Below are 17070 nucleotides of genomic sequence, written 5' to 3' on the forward strand. Positions count from 1 at the left end.
AATCTTAGAGAAAAGGCAAAAGTGAAAAATATTAGTCACAATATAGACAACAAGAAAAACAGGCCTCCGAAAATGTCCAACAATGAACCAGGAAGTGTAATCTTAATCATGTACTCTGCTTTGTCCATATTGTGTTTACAAATTACACAGATACAAGCTACATAACCTGCATACTTTGCCTGTAAAAATATTAAAAATTGCAACAATTTTTATCTATAGGAGAAGTGTCTAAGTATTTTCACAAAAAGACACCAAGTACAAATTTACCTTGTAAATTCCAGGACATTTAGCAGTTCATATCTCTCTTCCTGTCCCAACTGAAGAATAAGAAAAACAAAACAGAACGGTAAGAAATAAAAAAAAAATCCCAAGCAAAAGAACCAAAACCAAACAAACAATATGTCAATACAAATGTATCATAATGCAATCATTCAGATTATTTAAACTAAAGCAGAAGCAAATACAGTAAATTCAAATGTTACTCCAATGTACTTACAGACTCAATGATTACTGAGTCAGGCGTCCTTCCAGTGAATACAAAACGAAGATTCCTGGCTGCTCTGACCAATGCTCCTTCATCTGCAGCAAGTTAAATAGTTATTTTACAAATGTACCAGAAAACTGTTAATCATGATTTAATCAACACAGTCCAGGCTTTTCTACTTTCCACTTCCTTCTTCCTTTATTGATTTTAAGATTAAATGTGGTGCTGGAATGAACTCTTTGTTTCTCCTGAAACAAAGTAAAAACTGAAGAAATGAGTTTACAGTTCAGAGAAAATAAGCCCTGAAAGGAGCACACCCCTCAGCTCACTAATGAGAACACCCTTTTCAAAGCACCTAGGTTAGCACCTTCCTCAGTAGGTCAGTACTGGACAATGTACAATGCTTTTCGTTTAAGTTCTGGTTTGGAATAGAAGAGCAGTAAGTCACTACTGTAAATAACAGTAACTTCAACGTCTACATTCAGGAAACCAGCAATCACATCTCCAAAAGTCACCAGCTCTCACCGAGTGGATCAGAATGCCAGAATGCAGTTTGCTTGCAATGCCCAGGAAAACACTGCCATGACCTAGTTAACTTTATTTATGGCACTACCTCTGCCCTTGTCTTTCAGCTGCTGTAGGACAGGATTCAGTGAGGTAGCCACCTAGAAGCTGGGGAGCCAAGGAAGAACCTCTTCACTTTAGGTATTTTTACCCGTCATAAATTGTAACACATTAGCTCAGCAGAGCTGAGCATATTTTCATCATTCTGCCTTGCTTAATCATTTTCTGAATTAAAAAACTGTCTATGAACCACAATAGGCTTGAAATAGACCTTTTGCATGATAATCTTTTCTCAGTCCTTAAAAGAATTTATCTCAATTTCTATCCTATTTAAAACATTTCTGTTTTGATTACACAGTCTCTGTTTTAAACAATATCATGGTTACCAAGTACAGAATAGGCTTATAGAATAAGCAAGGACATAAGTTTGTCTCCTGATTTGACTTTTATTTACTTCTGAGCACTTCCTTTAGTAGTCCACAGCAGCCTGACAACCCCTGAGTAGTGCTGTATGGTTACTGATTTTTTGCCCTTATATAATCCACAGGACATTCAAATGTACTTTCTAATGAATATTTAAAAAGTCTAAATCCTTTTTACCAAACTGATTTTAACTGATACCAATTTTTTTGAGGGATAAGTTTGTTTTTTTTAAATTTTGGAAGATTCTTCAAAAACAATAAACTGAATAAAATTTGCTTGTTGAGTTGATAGAACATATTTACTGAGTTATTTGAGTCTCACCTGGAGATGCTGCTTGATAAATAATTTTATCACCTTCTCTTTCGGGAACTGCTGTATGACACACTGCCATCATTGTCAAGAACTCACATATTATAGGTGCAGTTGGCTAAGAAAAAAAAGAGGTCAGAGTGTAATTAATCATTTAAGCAATAAACAACCAAAATGTACTAATAGATACAGACATATAATAGCCCACAAAAATTTAATGACTGGTACCTCTTTACTTTAAAAATTATCTGCACACTAATTTCAGCATGTAGGATAACTTCTTTCTGCTGTACTTACATACTGGTTATATAAATAGAATTTAGTGCTATTTGCTCTCATAACAATCAAGATTAGATAACCAGAAACTTAGAACAGTTCAAATAATCATTTTTTAGAGAAAGTAAGTGTGAATGATGTATTGAAAGAATTATATTTTATTCACAGACGTCTCTTTGGATGTTGTATTTTTTACTAAAAAATAATCTCATTTATTTTTGTCTAGTATTGTATTTGACAACACTTTTTGAGAACCTTTAGAAAGATGTAGCAAACAAAAATCACATGGAAAATGTTGCAAGATCAGATCGCTTTCAAAGACGACATTTAGATCAATATATCAGGCACTTCAAAGTGTAAAAAGTGGAAACAATTTAAAACTATTTAGCCAAAAGAGGGGAAAAGAAACATATAAGTAGAATAGTTGATTGGACTTGACAAATTCAGCTAAGAACCTTATTACTACAGCTGGCATTTTCAAAATGAATGAACTGACTCCTAAATGGCTGTTTAAATGAAACCCCAGAATTTCCCTGAGCTTAAAGCAGCTGCCACCTCAACTAGAGGGTTTCTTGTAGCATATTTATGGTATTTCAGATTTGTAGTAGACTAAGAATAACATTACAATTACTCTATAAAATGCACTAATCTCTGAAAACCTAATTCAATTCTGTAGTGCAGAAACACTAATGTGAGCATGTTGTTATTCTCCTCCATGGACGGTCCCCAGATCCTCTAAGATGTATTCAGAAAGCTGAATTACAAATTCTTTTCCAAAGCACTTCAAAATAGATTTAAAATACAGTGTTGAAACCTCTCTTTGAATGTGTACCTGGCTTTTTAAGATTCACACAAACACATTTTTATAGCTTGCATGCTCATATTAGATTTACTTAATACTACATATCTACCAGAAAACATTGAAGATTCAACAATTGCACACCAGGGACACTTCAATAAGAGCAGTAATAGTTGATCCCTCTTTCCAAATATGCCACACTCCCTGTTACTAGCACTGTAAATATAAATGGCCTGTGCAGCTAAGTATAAGGGTCCCCTTTGCTTTAGACACACTTTAGAATTGCTCTCAGCTGTCTAACATTAAAGACTGCCCCATTTGTAAGAAAAAGATGCTTTACTGTCTGTCAGTTAAGCTGGAACTAGCCACCTGGAAGGACAAAATTTAAGAAAAGAAAAGAGCAATTTACTTACACTGTTCAAAAAGAGAACAAACAAATACACTGTTTAAAGTAGGTGTTGGCTATGACGAGGTAAAAAAATCTCTTGTACAAACAAAAAGCATTAAGTGGTAATGATGGCACTGTTTCTTAATCAGATCATGAATAACTTGCAATTTCCCGAGAAATGTATTGTCTCTTTGGGGCAAAATCAGCCTCCAAAATGCCTCTTGCATCTCATCATCTGAAGATCTAACCTCATGGAAGATCTAACCTCATGGAAGCACATAAATCCAATGCATACAGTTAACTCCTGACTCCTGTCCAAGGCCAGGTAAGTCATTTCAGGATGTAAATTAACTTGGCTTATCCTGAAAGCTTTAATGCATGCCATGACATCATCTGAACAGCACGAGAACCAGTAAAACACCCAGAGAAAGAAGAACACAAGACTGCTTCAAACTCAACATCTGAACGATAGCATCAAAACAAAAAAGGAGGAGAGAAAAAAGGGGTGGGATCTAATGAACATATATCAGCAACAATTACAAAAGTATTCATGAGGTCATGCTGATTTTGTATAAATACACAATTTATTTTCTCACAAAGGTCATAACCTTTTGAATTAGTGGAAGCAATGGTTTCATCTCACAAAACAATGATAATTGCTTCTACATAACTTACATGGTCGTTCTGAAGATTCTCCAGTAATGATATGTCACTAAATGTTTTTTCTTCTCCATTTTGTGGGCCTTGCCTGGAAATGAGTAAAAAAAGAGATCATTCTTAGCATGATTTTAACGGGTAATATACAAATGATCCAAACACAAGTTTTGGGCTATAGCTGCTAAAAGAAAGGCTGCAATCATGTATTGTGAGAAAAAGAATTGAAAAGGTACTCGTTTCACATTTCCAAAGTTTATTTAATACAAAGAAACCTTGTTTTATATAAATACGATTAAATCCAGCAAAGTTTCTCTGCTGAATTTAGATAATGAAGCAAAAATATATCCACAATGTAAGACGGAAGCTTCTTGTCTTCTGATCTCTAGGATGAGATTATATGATGGACACAAAAAATATGTATACCCAAAGAGATTACATTTGACCAAGAAATTAGCAGTTTTGGGATAAGTTTCTAAATGTTTGCAGAAAAGCCAGTCTGGAAAGAGGTAAACAAGTGAGCTCAGACATCAGAGAAGTCTGCATGCAGAGGGCTTGCTTTCCATTACTTATGATCAAAAAGAAACATTTGAAATTGAAAGATAAAGACACAACAACAATGGTGAAGTACAGACTTAAGAAATGCAAGGAGATGGTTCTGGAGAAATAGACTCATACACTAACATCTCCCAAATTGTACAAATATTCTGTCTGAATGTGAGAGCTCAAAAATGTAGACAATTCTAGGAAGATTTGTTACTGCAGCTGACTACAGCTTAATACTACAGCTAAGTATTAAGACCATATAGATGACTTTGAATTTGAATGAAACAAAACAGTGCTGAAAAGTGACTCTAATTGAAAGATTTTATTTTTTCATTTACTTTGGGTCTTGCTTTGGATTACATAATCTTACAAAATAATAAATACCTTTGGTGACTTAAGTTGAAGAATAAGCCATATACATCAAAGGCAGTCTAAAGATTCTCTATGAAAACCAAAAGTGAGCTGTTCTAGTCCTGCAGTAACTACCATGGAGGAATATAAAATGCAGAACCTCCTCTGTACAGCCATGCAAGGACTACTTTTTCTAACTATAATTAAAGTGAATAATCTGAAGCACTCTTCTTCACCATGACTTATGCAAAGCAAATAGATCTTGAAGTGCCACATATTAACACCTTCAGACACATTGTATTTGTTTAGAGTCTAAGCTTTACACTTTGTTTGCTTTAAGCTTTCTGATATAAATTTTCCAGATTCTCAGTGCTAAAATACGGAGAAATATTTGCAGGTGTAAGTTGCAACCAAGTGGAAAACAATTCTTTTTAATTAAAAAAAAAAGATATTAAAGATTTGGGATTTAGTATATTAGTCATGTTAGGGCTAGAAATGTTACTGGTACAAACAGTTTTTATTAATTGCAATAGATTTATACACCAAGAAATTTCAAGCATCATATTTTATAAGGGTTTCTAATATATTCTTTGCGTATAGAAGTTTTGGGTTGTTTTTTTTTTTTTTTAAACTACTATCCATTTCAGATGGGCTCGTAAAGATATATATGTAAGTCAAAGCCACTCTTTTTTCATTAATGGCTTATAAGCAAGCATGCTTAATTTCATGTAAGCACTGCATTGTTTTAATGACATTACTTGTATGCAGTTAAGCACACTTATACATCTTTAGGAAACATTTTCCTTCTACATCAAACGATGATATTCAGGTCAGGTAAGATTTTGGGGAGTGCAGTGTACTACATTTTATGTGTTGCAGGAGGAATTTTGCAGGGTTTGTTTCTTTTTCGATCTAAACAAAAAAATTATTAATGTTAATTTAGCAAAGACTTTCTTCAAATGTTTTAAACAAAAGATGACAACACATGCCAATTTTGTGCAAGACTGTCTTCTTGTCACTTTCAACAATTAAAATAGTGATAATTTAAAGACTATAAATGACATTTATTTCTCTGATGTATCTGAGCGTATTTTGAATGGTATTGCAAATATTTAGTTTAAGAAAGTATGATGAACAAGCACAAGGCTTCATGTAGATGACAGCAGAAAGGAAGCCAGGACTTTTCTTTCTGGAAGCCCCCATTAAGACATTAATGTTAGTCCCAAGTGTGTTTGGGTGCTCTTATCTCCGTTGTAGTTAAGAACTATGCAGTGCTACTACTCTATCTGTAGGAAGTAAAATAGCAACAATAACATTACATATTTTTCAGTCTCAAACATGGATTTTTTTTTCTAAACATATTATTGATTATTATTAACATATTACAGACTAACAGTAGAAAAGTTTGGTTGAAGTTACCATAGTACCAGATATGTAATAAAAGACAAAATTTTCTCTCCAATAAGTACTTTTGAATTGCACCAGGACTGCCAGTAGAATGACTGCATTCACTATATCTCAGGGACCCTATTAGAGATTCTATTCCAGAGTATGCAAACTAATTGCCACAGAATTTGGATGGCCTAACTGTGTAAGATCGTCAGTCTGCGTGAATACAATGCTGAAATAACTTCTGAGCACTAAACTATCTCACATTTAGCTCCATCTCTAAATCTATTGCTCAGTATTCTTAAACCTGAATCTTCAAGAAACAGCAGAAGCTAAATGATTTTTAGAGCTTACCAGTCATCTGAAGGAACACTAAAATCCTCAGGCTCAGGGCAATGGCTGCACAAGAAGCAAGGGAAAAATAGAACAAGGAGAGGAGAAAGAATCACAAATGCAAGAAAATTGGATCGTGTGTTAAAAAAGTAGTCAGTTAACAAAACAAAATGATAAAAAAACCTGTTTTGCAACTGTTTTGCTAGTGCCTAGATAGCAATGAAAATTGAAAAAATACGGTCTTTCTATTGAGACTTCATAAACTATAACAAATCAAGTTTTTGCAAGTCTCACTCAGGCTTTTGTTTGTAACAATATTAAACAGGGTAAATTATGGCAAAAACATGCATACTGAAGTTGCCTTACAGCAGAAAGCCTGTGGTATCTCAACTTTACTTTTGTTCCTCTTTGCAAAAAGAGATGTCATGACAGAAGTGATCCTATCTCTTATGAGTAACATTTTATAGTCCCAAAAAGCTGAGTTATAGATATTTTCAGATATAAGTATATTTTAAAGTCAGTATTAATGCATGTGTACATATGGACAGGCAGAGGAACATAGATGAGGAAGTATATAAAAGTACCTACCCATATGCAATTCCTGCTACCGTACACTTCTTAAATTGCATGACATTGCATGTCAGGGTACCCGTTTTGTCAGAAAATATGTATTTGACCTAAATGAATGATAAAATCCATTATACATCAACATTCAGCAGTTAGTGACATATCCAGTACATTTCATGACTATCAACATATGAAATATTTTTACCTGTACTGCAATTTTCACAGTTTATAGAAAAAAGCCAACAACAACAACAATACATAAATCTGGCAGATGCACATCCTTTACGCCCATTTCCAAAGAAATCAATCTATTGAGATGTCAGGACACTTACACTTTGTTCAGTGCACGGTGGTGTACCTAACCATCCCTCATTCTATATTTTGTTGAAGCACAAGAAACTAGTGAAGACCAATGACTCTGCCAGTAAAATATTAAACTTTGGACAGAAAGCAATATGGTAAGAAAAGTATCTATATGCATTTCTAAACAAATCTTTTTGACATAGAAATACCTTCTTAAAGCCAAAATGTCAGTAAAAGCACAACAGTTCAGAAATGCCAAATAACAGGAAAAGGAGAAATACATTCCTTTCTACTTACTCTAGATGTCCTATTTCCCTAGCATTATAAACCGTTCTGTTCCAAAAACTACTAGATAAAGCATTGCGAAATTCAAAGCTGAAGCACATGAACCTGTGATATTTTTAAGTTTTGTTTAAACCTAACCTTAAGAAAAAAGTTAATATAAGAAGAAATGAGGTCATCTGTGATGAACCAAAAGTTCTGTGAGCCACAGGTAAACTTCAGTTAATTAAAATTGATTTCTAATTAAAAAAATTACATAGGATTCTTAATTAGGAATTAACTACATTATACCTAGGACTAATAAAGCCATGTATTAGTAAAAAAGTTTCTGAGGAACTATGCCTTAGCTAAATCAGCAGTTACAAGAAATGTTTCTGTGTCAGGTTTATGCTCTAAATTGTATAAATTTTTTTGAGTGTGGGCACAATGGGAAAGTGGGAATTGCAGCTAAGAAAATTCAACCTTTTTTTCCCAACACCAAAGTTTTGCCTTTCTTCAAATGTGAAGATTTCTTGGGGGAAATTTCTTCATTATGTGAAACCCTCATATACTTCAAAGAAACCTGTTCTTTTTAGCAGAGTCCTTTGGTCTCCCTACAAAACTCTGCACAAACTAAGAATCTGTCAAAAAATTGAAAGTGGAAATCCCAAGAAGCCTGACTAGCTCTTGATGGTGAAGGAGAATTTAATGAGAATCCTAAGAAATGAATACAAAAACCACTGAAGTCAAAAGGAAAGAATGTGTCTGGGAATGTGAATAACAAACTAGCTGCATAAATACAAAAAACAGATAGTGTAAAATGAAACTGAAGGAAATTAAGATTCAACAAAGACTCTTCCCCACTAGAGGAGCTTGTACTCCCCTTTAAAGTCAGGTAAAGAACAAAATTTTCTGCACATACATGTTAAACGCAGTGGACAACGGCTCTGTACTCCTCTATGTGGACCAGTCATAGAACATGTTAACCTTCAACCTGTTTTTCCAAAAGGCACCTCTCTTCAGTATTAGTCCCTAGGACTGCTTTGCTATATGGCTAAAACCAAGTTATTTTTTGTTGGTTTTGGAAAGCCAGAGACAACTTTTGTATTTCTATGCAATAGAGTAAAGAATTAGTTATGAAAGCTTCTAGGTTAGGAAATGCAAGTACATACATACTTGTGTTCATAATACAATCCAATTAAATGAGCATGTAATTTATTTTCCACAGCAAGGGTTGCTCACCACCAGTGTACCAGAAAGTTTAGCATGTTTTTAAAGTCAGACTGCAAATACAATTGACTGAAAGAGCAAATATCACCTCTAGCTCTTCTAGAAGCACACCCTCTGCCCCAGGCACACTTATACTAAGTCATTCTTCCTAATTATGAATAACATATAACAAGTGATGCCTTGTGACAAGTCAAACTGATTTTATAGTATTAAATGAGAACATCAAAGCACAAAGAAGAATTAAGCCCAAATTTCCAGGGTTTACTTCAACCATGAACCCCCATTCCATTCACAGCTCCCAGTCTTTAGTGGCAAGAAAAGAGGACATGTATAGAACTGTGATTTAAACCTAAGGTACCGTCTCTTGTGAGGAATACAAAGCATGTGAAAATAAAGACATACTGAAGACACACATTATAATAAGTGTATATATTGAGACGAACTTTTGTGCCACAGAGAGCTTTAATACTCAAAATTCCTTGCATTTTGTAACTTTGATACACTTCAATCTTCCATGATTACCACATGCACATTGATACAGAGATTGTTCATGCAATACTGGTTTTAATTTGCTGACAATGCAAAAAATAGCCGACAAAAGATAGAACAGAAAAAAGCAAATACTAAAGCAAGAATATATATATATTTTTAAATAAATCCTCACATGAATAATTTCAATACAGAGTTAGAACCAGTAATTCTTTTATCTACCTGTCCAAGTTCTTCATTGAGATTGGAAGTACGAGCCATTGCAGCAGTGTCCGTAGGTTCATAGTGCATGTCTATGTCCTAGAGATAAGAAAAAGTACATATATTTAAAAATCAGTCTTCCAGAACTTCTTAAAAACAATCTAGCACATAAATAGAGAAGTTAAGTGTAGAAGAAAAGACCAAACGTGAACAGATATACCTAAGATTGCTTCAACATGGGAAGCCACAGACACTAGCAGATCATTTCCAAGAGTCCCCAGAAGAAATAAGATTTTCTCATGGGTGATTTTGCTCAGATTATTTCTAGTGACCAGTATTATTGAAAAACTGTTGACCCACATATTTAAAATGACTTCAGCAACAAGCAGAAATACTACACTGTGACTTTTAGGGAGAAGTCACTCGTACTGAGTATTGTATTGTATTGTATTGTATTGTATTGTATTGTATTGTATTGTATTCTGTTGTACTGTATTCTATTCTATTCTATGCACAACCAGTCATTTCTAAAGAGCAAGATAAATATATGTCGAGATAAAAACATGAAGGTAAATTTGAGAGTACACAATAAATGTAAGATACAATTCACATGCAGTGAGTCCTTTTCCTCTTACTTGTTAAATAAATACCAGAGTTTGTTTTTAAATACAGTAAAAGATTAAAACATTGTCAAACATGATAACATTGTACAAAAAATTGCAGACGACCAACTGCTCCATACAAATATAATCTACACACAAAGAGAAATATTACTTAAGATAAATGTCCAGAGTCCCAGATAAGGATAAATTAAAGGCAACTAATCCCTCATAATGAGAAACTGGGTCAGGAAGAGAAGTTAAAACTGCCTTTCTGATTTCTTGTATAAACAGTGACAATCTAAGCATTCAAGATGGGTCTTTGTTGAGTATTTATTTTAAAATACAGACAATTAAGGAAGAATTTAATTACATTCTCCAATTTGTCAACAATTTGTTTTACAGCACAAAAAAATTAAGAAATCGAAACCAACTGACTGCTCACAAAAGTATTTAACTTTTAAAATAAAGCATATGTTTCACCTGCTACTTCATATGCATTCATGTCCATGACATATTTCACACTTACAAATCTATTTCACACATTTGATCAAGGAATCAGATTAAAGTGTTCAGAATGCTATGATAAATTTACCTTTGGAAAAAAATGGAAAAATGAAAGACATGTTTATATGGGTTTAAGGAAAATAGCTCACTCCCACCTCTGTTGTATCAAACAGTAAACTCTTCATATTCCCCACTAATTCATTAAGAAAAAAATAATTAAAGGATGCCAACATGATCTTTATATATATTCATAAGGGATAATACTAGCAGACACTGCCTTTGTACAATAAACCCCACTCCATTAAACTAGAGTTGTGCTTGGAAAAAAAAAATAAGCAAAATGCCAAAGCACAATGTCAAAGTCTGGAAAGAAAATATGAAACTGGCCAAAACTCCCCAGCACTGCAAAACACATTCTTCTGATCATTCTGAATGAAGCTGATACCTGAATATCAATAATGAGAAAGTAAAAAGCACAAAACCACTGCCAGAGACTGAAATATTTTAGTTCATGGCTTAAACACTGATGTGAAAAGCTGCATCACCAAAGCCCACCTTGAATGGGCCCCCTGAGTGAAACCTTGGACTGTGAGTCAAGCAGCCTAAGAGAACCTGAGGTAAGATAAAGTGACACTTTTGTTCGATCACCTCACATCTGGGAAGAAACAGATAAGGCTGGGAGAGCATCCACAGGAGGGCCATGCCCTCAGCAGCTGTCCCAAAAATCATCCCTCCCTACCTTTGGGCTGGGGAAGGCCTTAGCTCTCAATCTTATCTCCTGCTGCCAGGTTTGCACAGACTCCCCCCACCACCAAGGGAGGAGGATGAGGGACCTGGGTGTGTGGTGCAACCTCTGGTCAGAGGTAGTGAACACTCATCCTCCATCACACAAAATGGCTCAGCCTTGAAACAAACCCCCACCACCCCAGGAAAGCCAAATCCACAGGACATTGATGTGACGGGCATCTGAGGGGTTGTCACAATCATCAAAGACCCCCAAAGTGCTCCCCAGACTCATTCCTAAGGCCTTGCCTCAGAGCACTGCACGTGATGCAAAATGAGGCAAGCGATCCAGAGTCTTGCCAGAGACAGTGTCAAACTTGCCCTGGATGTTTCCATGTGGACCAAACCAGGCTGGTTAATTAAATATTAATCCTTTGAATTCTATGCCTTTTGGAAGTGCACCCTCACCACCAAGAAGACCAGATGGAGAGGACCAATGACACGTCATTGGAACCCATAGAGGGGTGAATATATTTCTATTTAATCTATCTCTCTCACTCTTCCTGTCCCCCCACCCTCTTTTTCTATTTCCTTCTTTCTCTTTCATTTACTGTTAAATAAAATGTATCCATTTTTTGGTATCAACATTTAAACTCGTTTCATTTTAATGAATAATTTCCCCCTGTTTTGGGGAATATTCGAACATGAAGTTTCTGTCTGCAATCCACAGACGGCTCACTTGGCTCACTTTGCTCCTCTGCAATTAGTGGATCACAACAAACATGCTCCAAAAACCAATCTGGTGCAGCTATAAGTTATTAATTCATAACTAAATGAAATAATTTATTATTACCTCCTCAGATACTACTAATAATAAATAAACAGCATTTAGAAAAAGTCTGAAAAAAATGTATACATAGGCAAGCAATCCATCATTTCACTTACTTGTGAACCACTTGGTTTTAGAAATCAATGCATATTATAAAAATAATATTTACCCAATTTATGAAATATGCCTGGATAAATTTAACGACTTCAAGTGTAACCAACAAGCTGATTGGAATAAGATTATTGAAGAGAATGATAAAAGTCAGGAAATTCAATCCGAAGTTGCTTGCTCCACCATCTGCCAAAAAACAAAGTAATCAAATAAATATTTGAGACTGTAGTTAGAAATATATAAATGTAGTGTATTTAAAATATTGCATAATTAGCTGAATTTTAAAGTGCTCTAAGAAGAATCTTTGGAATTAATTACAGTATCACTTGCATACAGATAAGAAATTCCTCAGAGTTTAGGATCTCTATTATAATAGTGGAGTTAAAATTCAGCAATCTTTGCAATCATCTCCAATTTCTGAAGAGCAAATTTACCATCCATTCCCTCTTTTGCTACATTTTAATATCAAAATCTGGGAATATCTATATATGCAACCAAGTTCTAAACTCAAAATATTACAGTTTTATATTTTGAAAGGGGAAATATATAGTGAAATGAATTTTTTCTCCATCCACCTTCACATAATCATATACTCTCCCTTGACAGAGCAAAATGCTATGAAAGAGGTAAAATCACACCCCATAAAAGGAAGATATGAAATTAGAGAGTTTAATGAAAGGTCTAAACTGGAAATGTGAATATTAACATATGAAAGAAGTAGTTTTATACTACCTTTTCCTTTAAAGTTTTAAGTTCTTCTTTTAAAGATAACTCTAGCGGTAGCACCTCAGAGAAGATGAGAATGGGAAAGTCTGCTGTGCAATACAGCAAAAGGGTAGAAGATGGAGCCTGCCTAGCTGTATTCAAGGTATCTCAAAGAAAAACAGCCTCAGATAGGTTTCCACTGTCTGTCCAAGGTGGACTTGGTTGTTACTGTAAGATCCAGGAAAGAAGGTTTTGGAGACTTTCATTAGTATCAATTCCTGCATCAAATGAAGTACTTGTCTAAAAGACCAGGGAGCTAAAAAATTAAATAACTAAGGGAAAAGGGCAATAAAATGCTTCTTACATATTAAAAACATCTGGCATCAGAACAATTATGTGCTAAATACAGCCTTAAAGGACATACTATACAAAACCCAAAACAATTTCATTTAATCAATGGATATATATCAGAAAATAAACTGACATGGATAATCAGTCAAGAACACACAAACTAAAATATGAATGGCCACTATTTCATGTTTCGTTTTACAGGAATAACAACAATTTATGAACTTCTTCATTACATGGTGTTAACCATATAATAGCCACCATATTCTTAAAAGTTTTCTATTTCTCAGAAAAGAAAAAAAATGCATAGATGAAGCACATCTAATGTCCTTCTTTGATATTACTGAAAATCGTCAATATTCTATGAACTAGTTCACTTTTTCTTACCTCACTTCGAAAACATGAAAGTTAAGTTTCTTAATTAAAAAAAAAAAGTTTCTCTCTCAGCATTAAAACAAGGGAAGCAGAGTTCATCATAAATGTAGACACAGAAACTTTAGGAGTGCCTTCAAATCAGAACTTCTAGATTTTTCTTTTAGAACTTACCAAAATCCCCCCAAACCCCTCTTTACTGATTACCTTCAGACGCTTTGTTCTCAGGAGCCTTGTTTCAGTTCTGGTTCTGCCTAAGTCAAAAAGGCCCTAAGAAATTCTGAAACCATGAATAATTGACTGCAAAGTATATGCATGAAAACTTTAAAATCTTGTTTCTGCAGAGAAGGTCAGACTCTGTTAGTATGTTACATGTTGCTGTGAAGGCCTGTGTAACATCACACTGCCCTGCATCCACCTTATGTACAGCTGCCCAGTTGAGTATGTTAGATGAGACCTCTCGTGCCTCTTTTATCTTCTTTAGGAGGAGTCTATTAACTTTTGATATTAATTAGTTAAAGCCCTATACAGTAAAAATTACAAAGCCACAGCATCACTTCCTAAGACAAACAAGTTGCAAAATTCAGAAAATCACTGCAGCTTTAAAGGTAATCTAATGATAACAGCTCAAAGAGGCTTCAGTGTGATGTCTAGGAAGCTGACTGTTTATGCCAGTGGAATGCTGATGCAGACCTTGCTGAGTTGCAGAAATAAAATGCCTGAAAGAAGTAGAGACAAACAAGTCATCTCACCCTTCCTGAATTTAGCAAGAACTCAGCACAGCAAGGCAAATTTTATACTTGCTGTGACATACCTAGCCTAATGACTTTAGTCAATAGAGATTGACAAAAAAATCACTGTGCAAGGGAAGGTAATCATCCTCCTTTCCAAATAGGAAAGGCAACCGAACACTAAAATATTAATAAAATATTTTAAATCTTACAATTTAGATCAAGATACCAGTCTCTTCCAGTATGCCTTCGGTTCCATATAGCTGAACCAATAGAGCAGATCAAAGACATGGCAATAAGGATGCAGAACAAAATCAAAATCTGAATATTTGTAATTCGTTCCACATTAGACATTTTAAGAGGTGGACTTGTTGAATTCTGCAAAAGACAAAAACCAACAGTGGCTATTAAATATTAGATGAGGTAACACAGTTCTCGCTTTTCAAATTACATGTTACTGTATCCTTTTCCAAATATTCCCCCCAAAAAATCCACATCATAAATGCCCTAACTCTTTTACTTTAAAAGTCCCAGAACAAGCGGCTTATAAATTATGAACTGGAGCTTTAGAATTGTGTCACAAGAAGTTAACACCAATAGTTAACAGTAAACATTAAAAATTAATGTACATCCACCTTGTCAGTGCAATAGAAGACAGCTGCTAATACAGATACACTTTTTCAAGTAACTATTTTAAAAATTAGAAAAGCAATAAATAAGGCATGAGTGACCATTCTGAAATTCTTTTTTCCCAACAGGTACATTTCAATTCTAATATTTCAAAACACATTAGGCAAAGTAATTTCCATCTCTTCCCTCCTCATTTCATTTTCTGACAAGAGTTATTACCTTTGTACTTGAAAGAAAGCCCCACAATAGGACAGTTTTAGGAGCAGTCAAAAATAAAAAAAGACAAACTATGATAAGAGAACTTGCTAATAAAGAGTTTTCAAAGCTCAAGTTAGAAGATAGAATCAATAAAAAATGCTTACTAGTAGAAAAACTTCTTTGGGACTAAGTGACTAAAATAAAAAGAAATTTCTTTATTTTTACTACTTTTATTTCATATGAAAGATGCTCTATTACTGACATTTTAGTACTACATTGAATCAAGCCATGTATCAGTACTACAGAATGGTAAATTAAGGTAATAAAAGACAGGTCAGACAAAATCCAAGTGACAAACCTGCATAAGTTTTGTGTCATGTCCAGTATAGACAACTATCCCATGAACCCACTGAGTATTTCTCAACTGAGCTCCTCGTAGAAGAATCTGATCAGATCCCAATGGAACAGTACTAGAAGTAAAAAGTTTTACATTTTACTACTAAACCAATCAATGTCAATGAATAAATGTAATCAGCAGTTATTAAAACTAATTTCTTAAAATTTACATGATTATTGTTAATAGGTTAGGAACCTAATTTTCACAGTTAACTTTCTGGGAGTTTTGACAGAGAAAACTTGACAGATAAAAACCAGGCTAAAACTAAGTTTTCAAAAATATTACTTACCACTTTATTTTTATTATGGACTACTAATTTTGATATGGTACTACTAACCAAGCATACTGAAAGTAAAAATGTCTAATTCTCCTGTGATTTATTATAATTTTTTCCTAAATGATCTCTTACAAAATTGATTTTCAAATTGATTTGCATATGAAATAATCTTGTGAACTCTCAACTTAGTCCACTTTTCTAGTGAAATAACCATCTTTTATGAACACAGTTATTTAACATTCACAGTAATATTTCATGCGCCTTCTTTAAACTGAAAACCAGGTACATTTTGTTCTGCTATTCTTTTAAAACTGTGTGCAATAAAGGAGCAACATACCCTCAAAACACATGGGAAACTCTTAATTGTCTTAAATTCAGACAGCTGTCTTTATACATATAATATAGGTCAAGTTTTTCTCAAAATGCAAAATTTTTATATAATTATTACTCTTTGTCATGGAAAAACATGCCCTGTTTTGGCAGTTTTCTTTCTATAAATACCAAGTGGTAGTTCACACTTGTCATAAGTGCTCTAGTGTTTGGAATTCTTACCTAAAACTACTATCTCTACTTGTTTGAAACCAACACATTATTAAGATCACAAATTTCCTGATTAAGGAGAGCAGCTGTATCTCTGATACATAAAATATAAAGCATCTGAAAAAGCCACAATATTTAGTAACATTTTGGGTAGCTCAAAGAGTACAGTCAGGGTATGGAAAGCCCACATCTGCCAGGTGTCATGTGACAAATATTGACCATTGTGATCACCCTCCACTCTAATAAAGTGATGATGCAACGACTTGACAAGAGATCTCAAGTGTCTTATTTCCCAGCCTCAGCCTTCTTAAAACTGAGATCCAGCACATCTCATTTCTCTTGCATTTTACATAACTACTGAATGTAAGCAACACGCTTAGTTTGTATTCACTAAGGGATGTTCTCAGTGAGGAAACGTGCTTTTAGAATACTTTCCTGGCAGAGAGTATATTAAGAGCCAGTAATTTCTGAGACACGTGTGAAAACTTAACAAAATGTTCTTGTTAACAAGTATACTTCACTCTGATCCAAAATTT

General features: G+C 34.3%; 1 protein-coding gene across 5 annotated transcripts in view; it reads right to left on the reverse strand.

The window, feature by feature from the left end:
• ATP8A1 (ATPase phospholipid transporting 8A1) overlaps positions 1-17070 on the reverse strand; it is a 104206-nt gene that overhangs the window by 60319 nt on the left and 26817 nt on the right. For 3 of the 5 annotated variants that reach the window (XM_066185678.1, XM_066185674.1, XM_066185675.1), the window contains 10 exons: positions 15679-15790; positions 14705-14870; positions 12395-12522; positions 9589-9666; positions 7105-7193; positions 6538-6582; positions 3919-3991; positions 1793-1898; positions 497-579; positions 268-317 (listed from right to left, as the gene is read on the reverse strand). In XM_066185678.1, coding sequence (XP_066041775.1) covers positions 268-317; positions 497-579; positions 1793-1898; positions 3919-3991; positions 6538-6582; positions 7105-7193; positions 9589-9666; positions 12395-12522; positions 14705-14870; positions 15679-15790 — 930 coding nt within the window. The remainder of the gene's footprint in view (positions 1-267; positions 318-496; positions 580-1792; positions 1899-3918; positions 3992-6537; positions 6583-7104; positions 7194-9588; positions 9667-12394; positions 12523-14704; positions 14871-15678; positions 15791-17070) is intronic. The other 2 variants (XM_066185677.1, XM_066185676.1) reach the window with 1 other exon arrangement.

This window comes from Chamaea fasciata, unplaced genomic scaffold (assembly GCF_029207755.1).
Source record: "Chamaea fasciata isolate MVZ Bird 193981 ecotype frontalis unplaced genomic scaffold, bChaFas1.0.hap1 SCAF_6, whole genome shotgun sequence".
NCBI classification, from domain to species: Eukaryota; Metazoa; Chordata; class Aves; order Passeriformes; family Sylviidae; genus Chamaea; species Chamaea fasciata.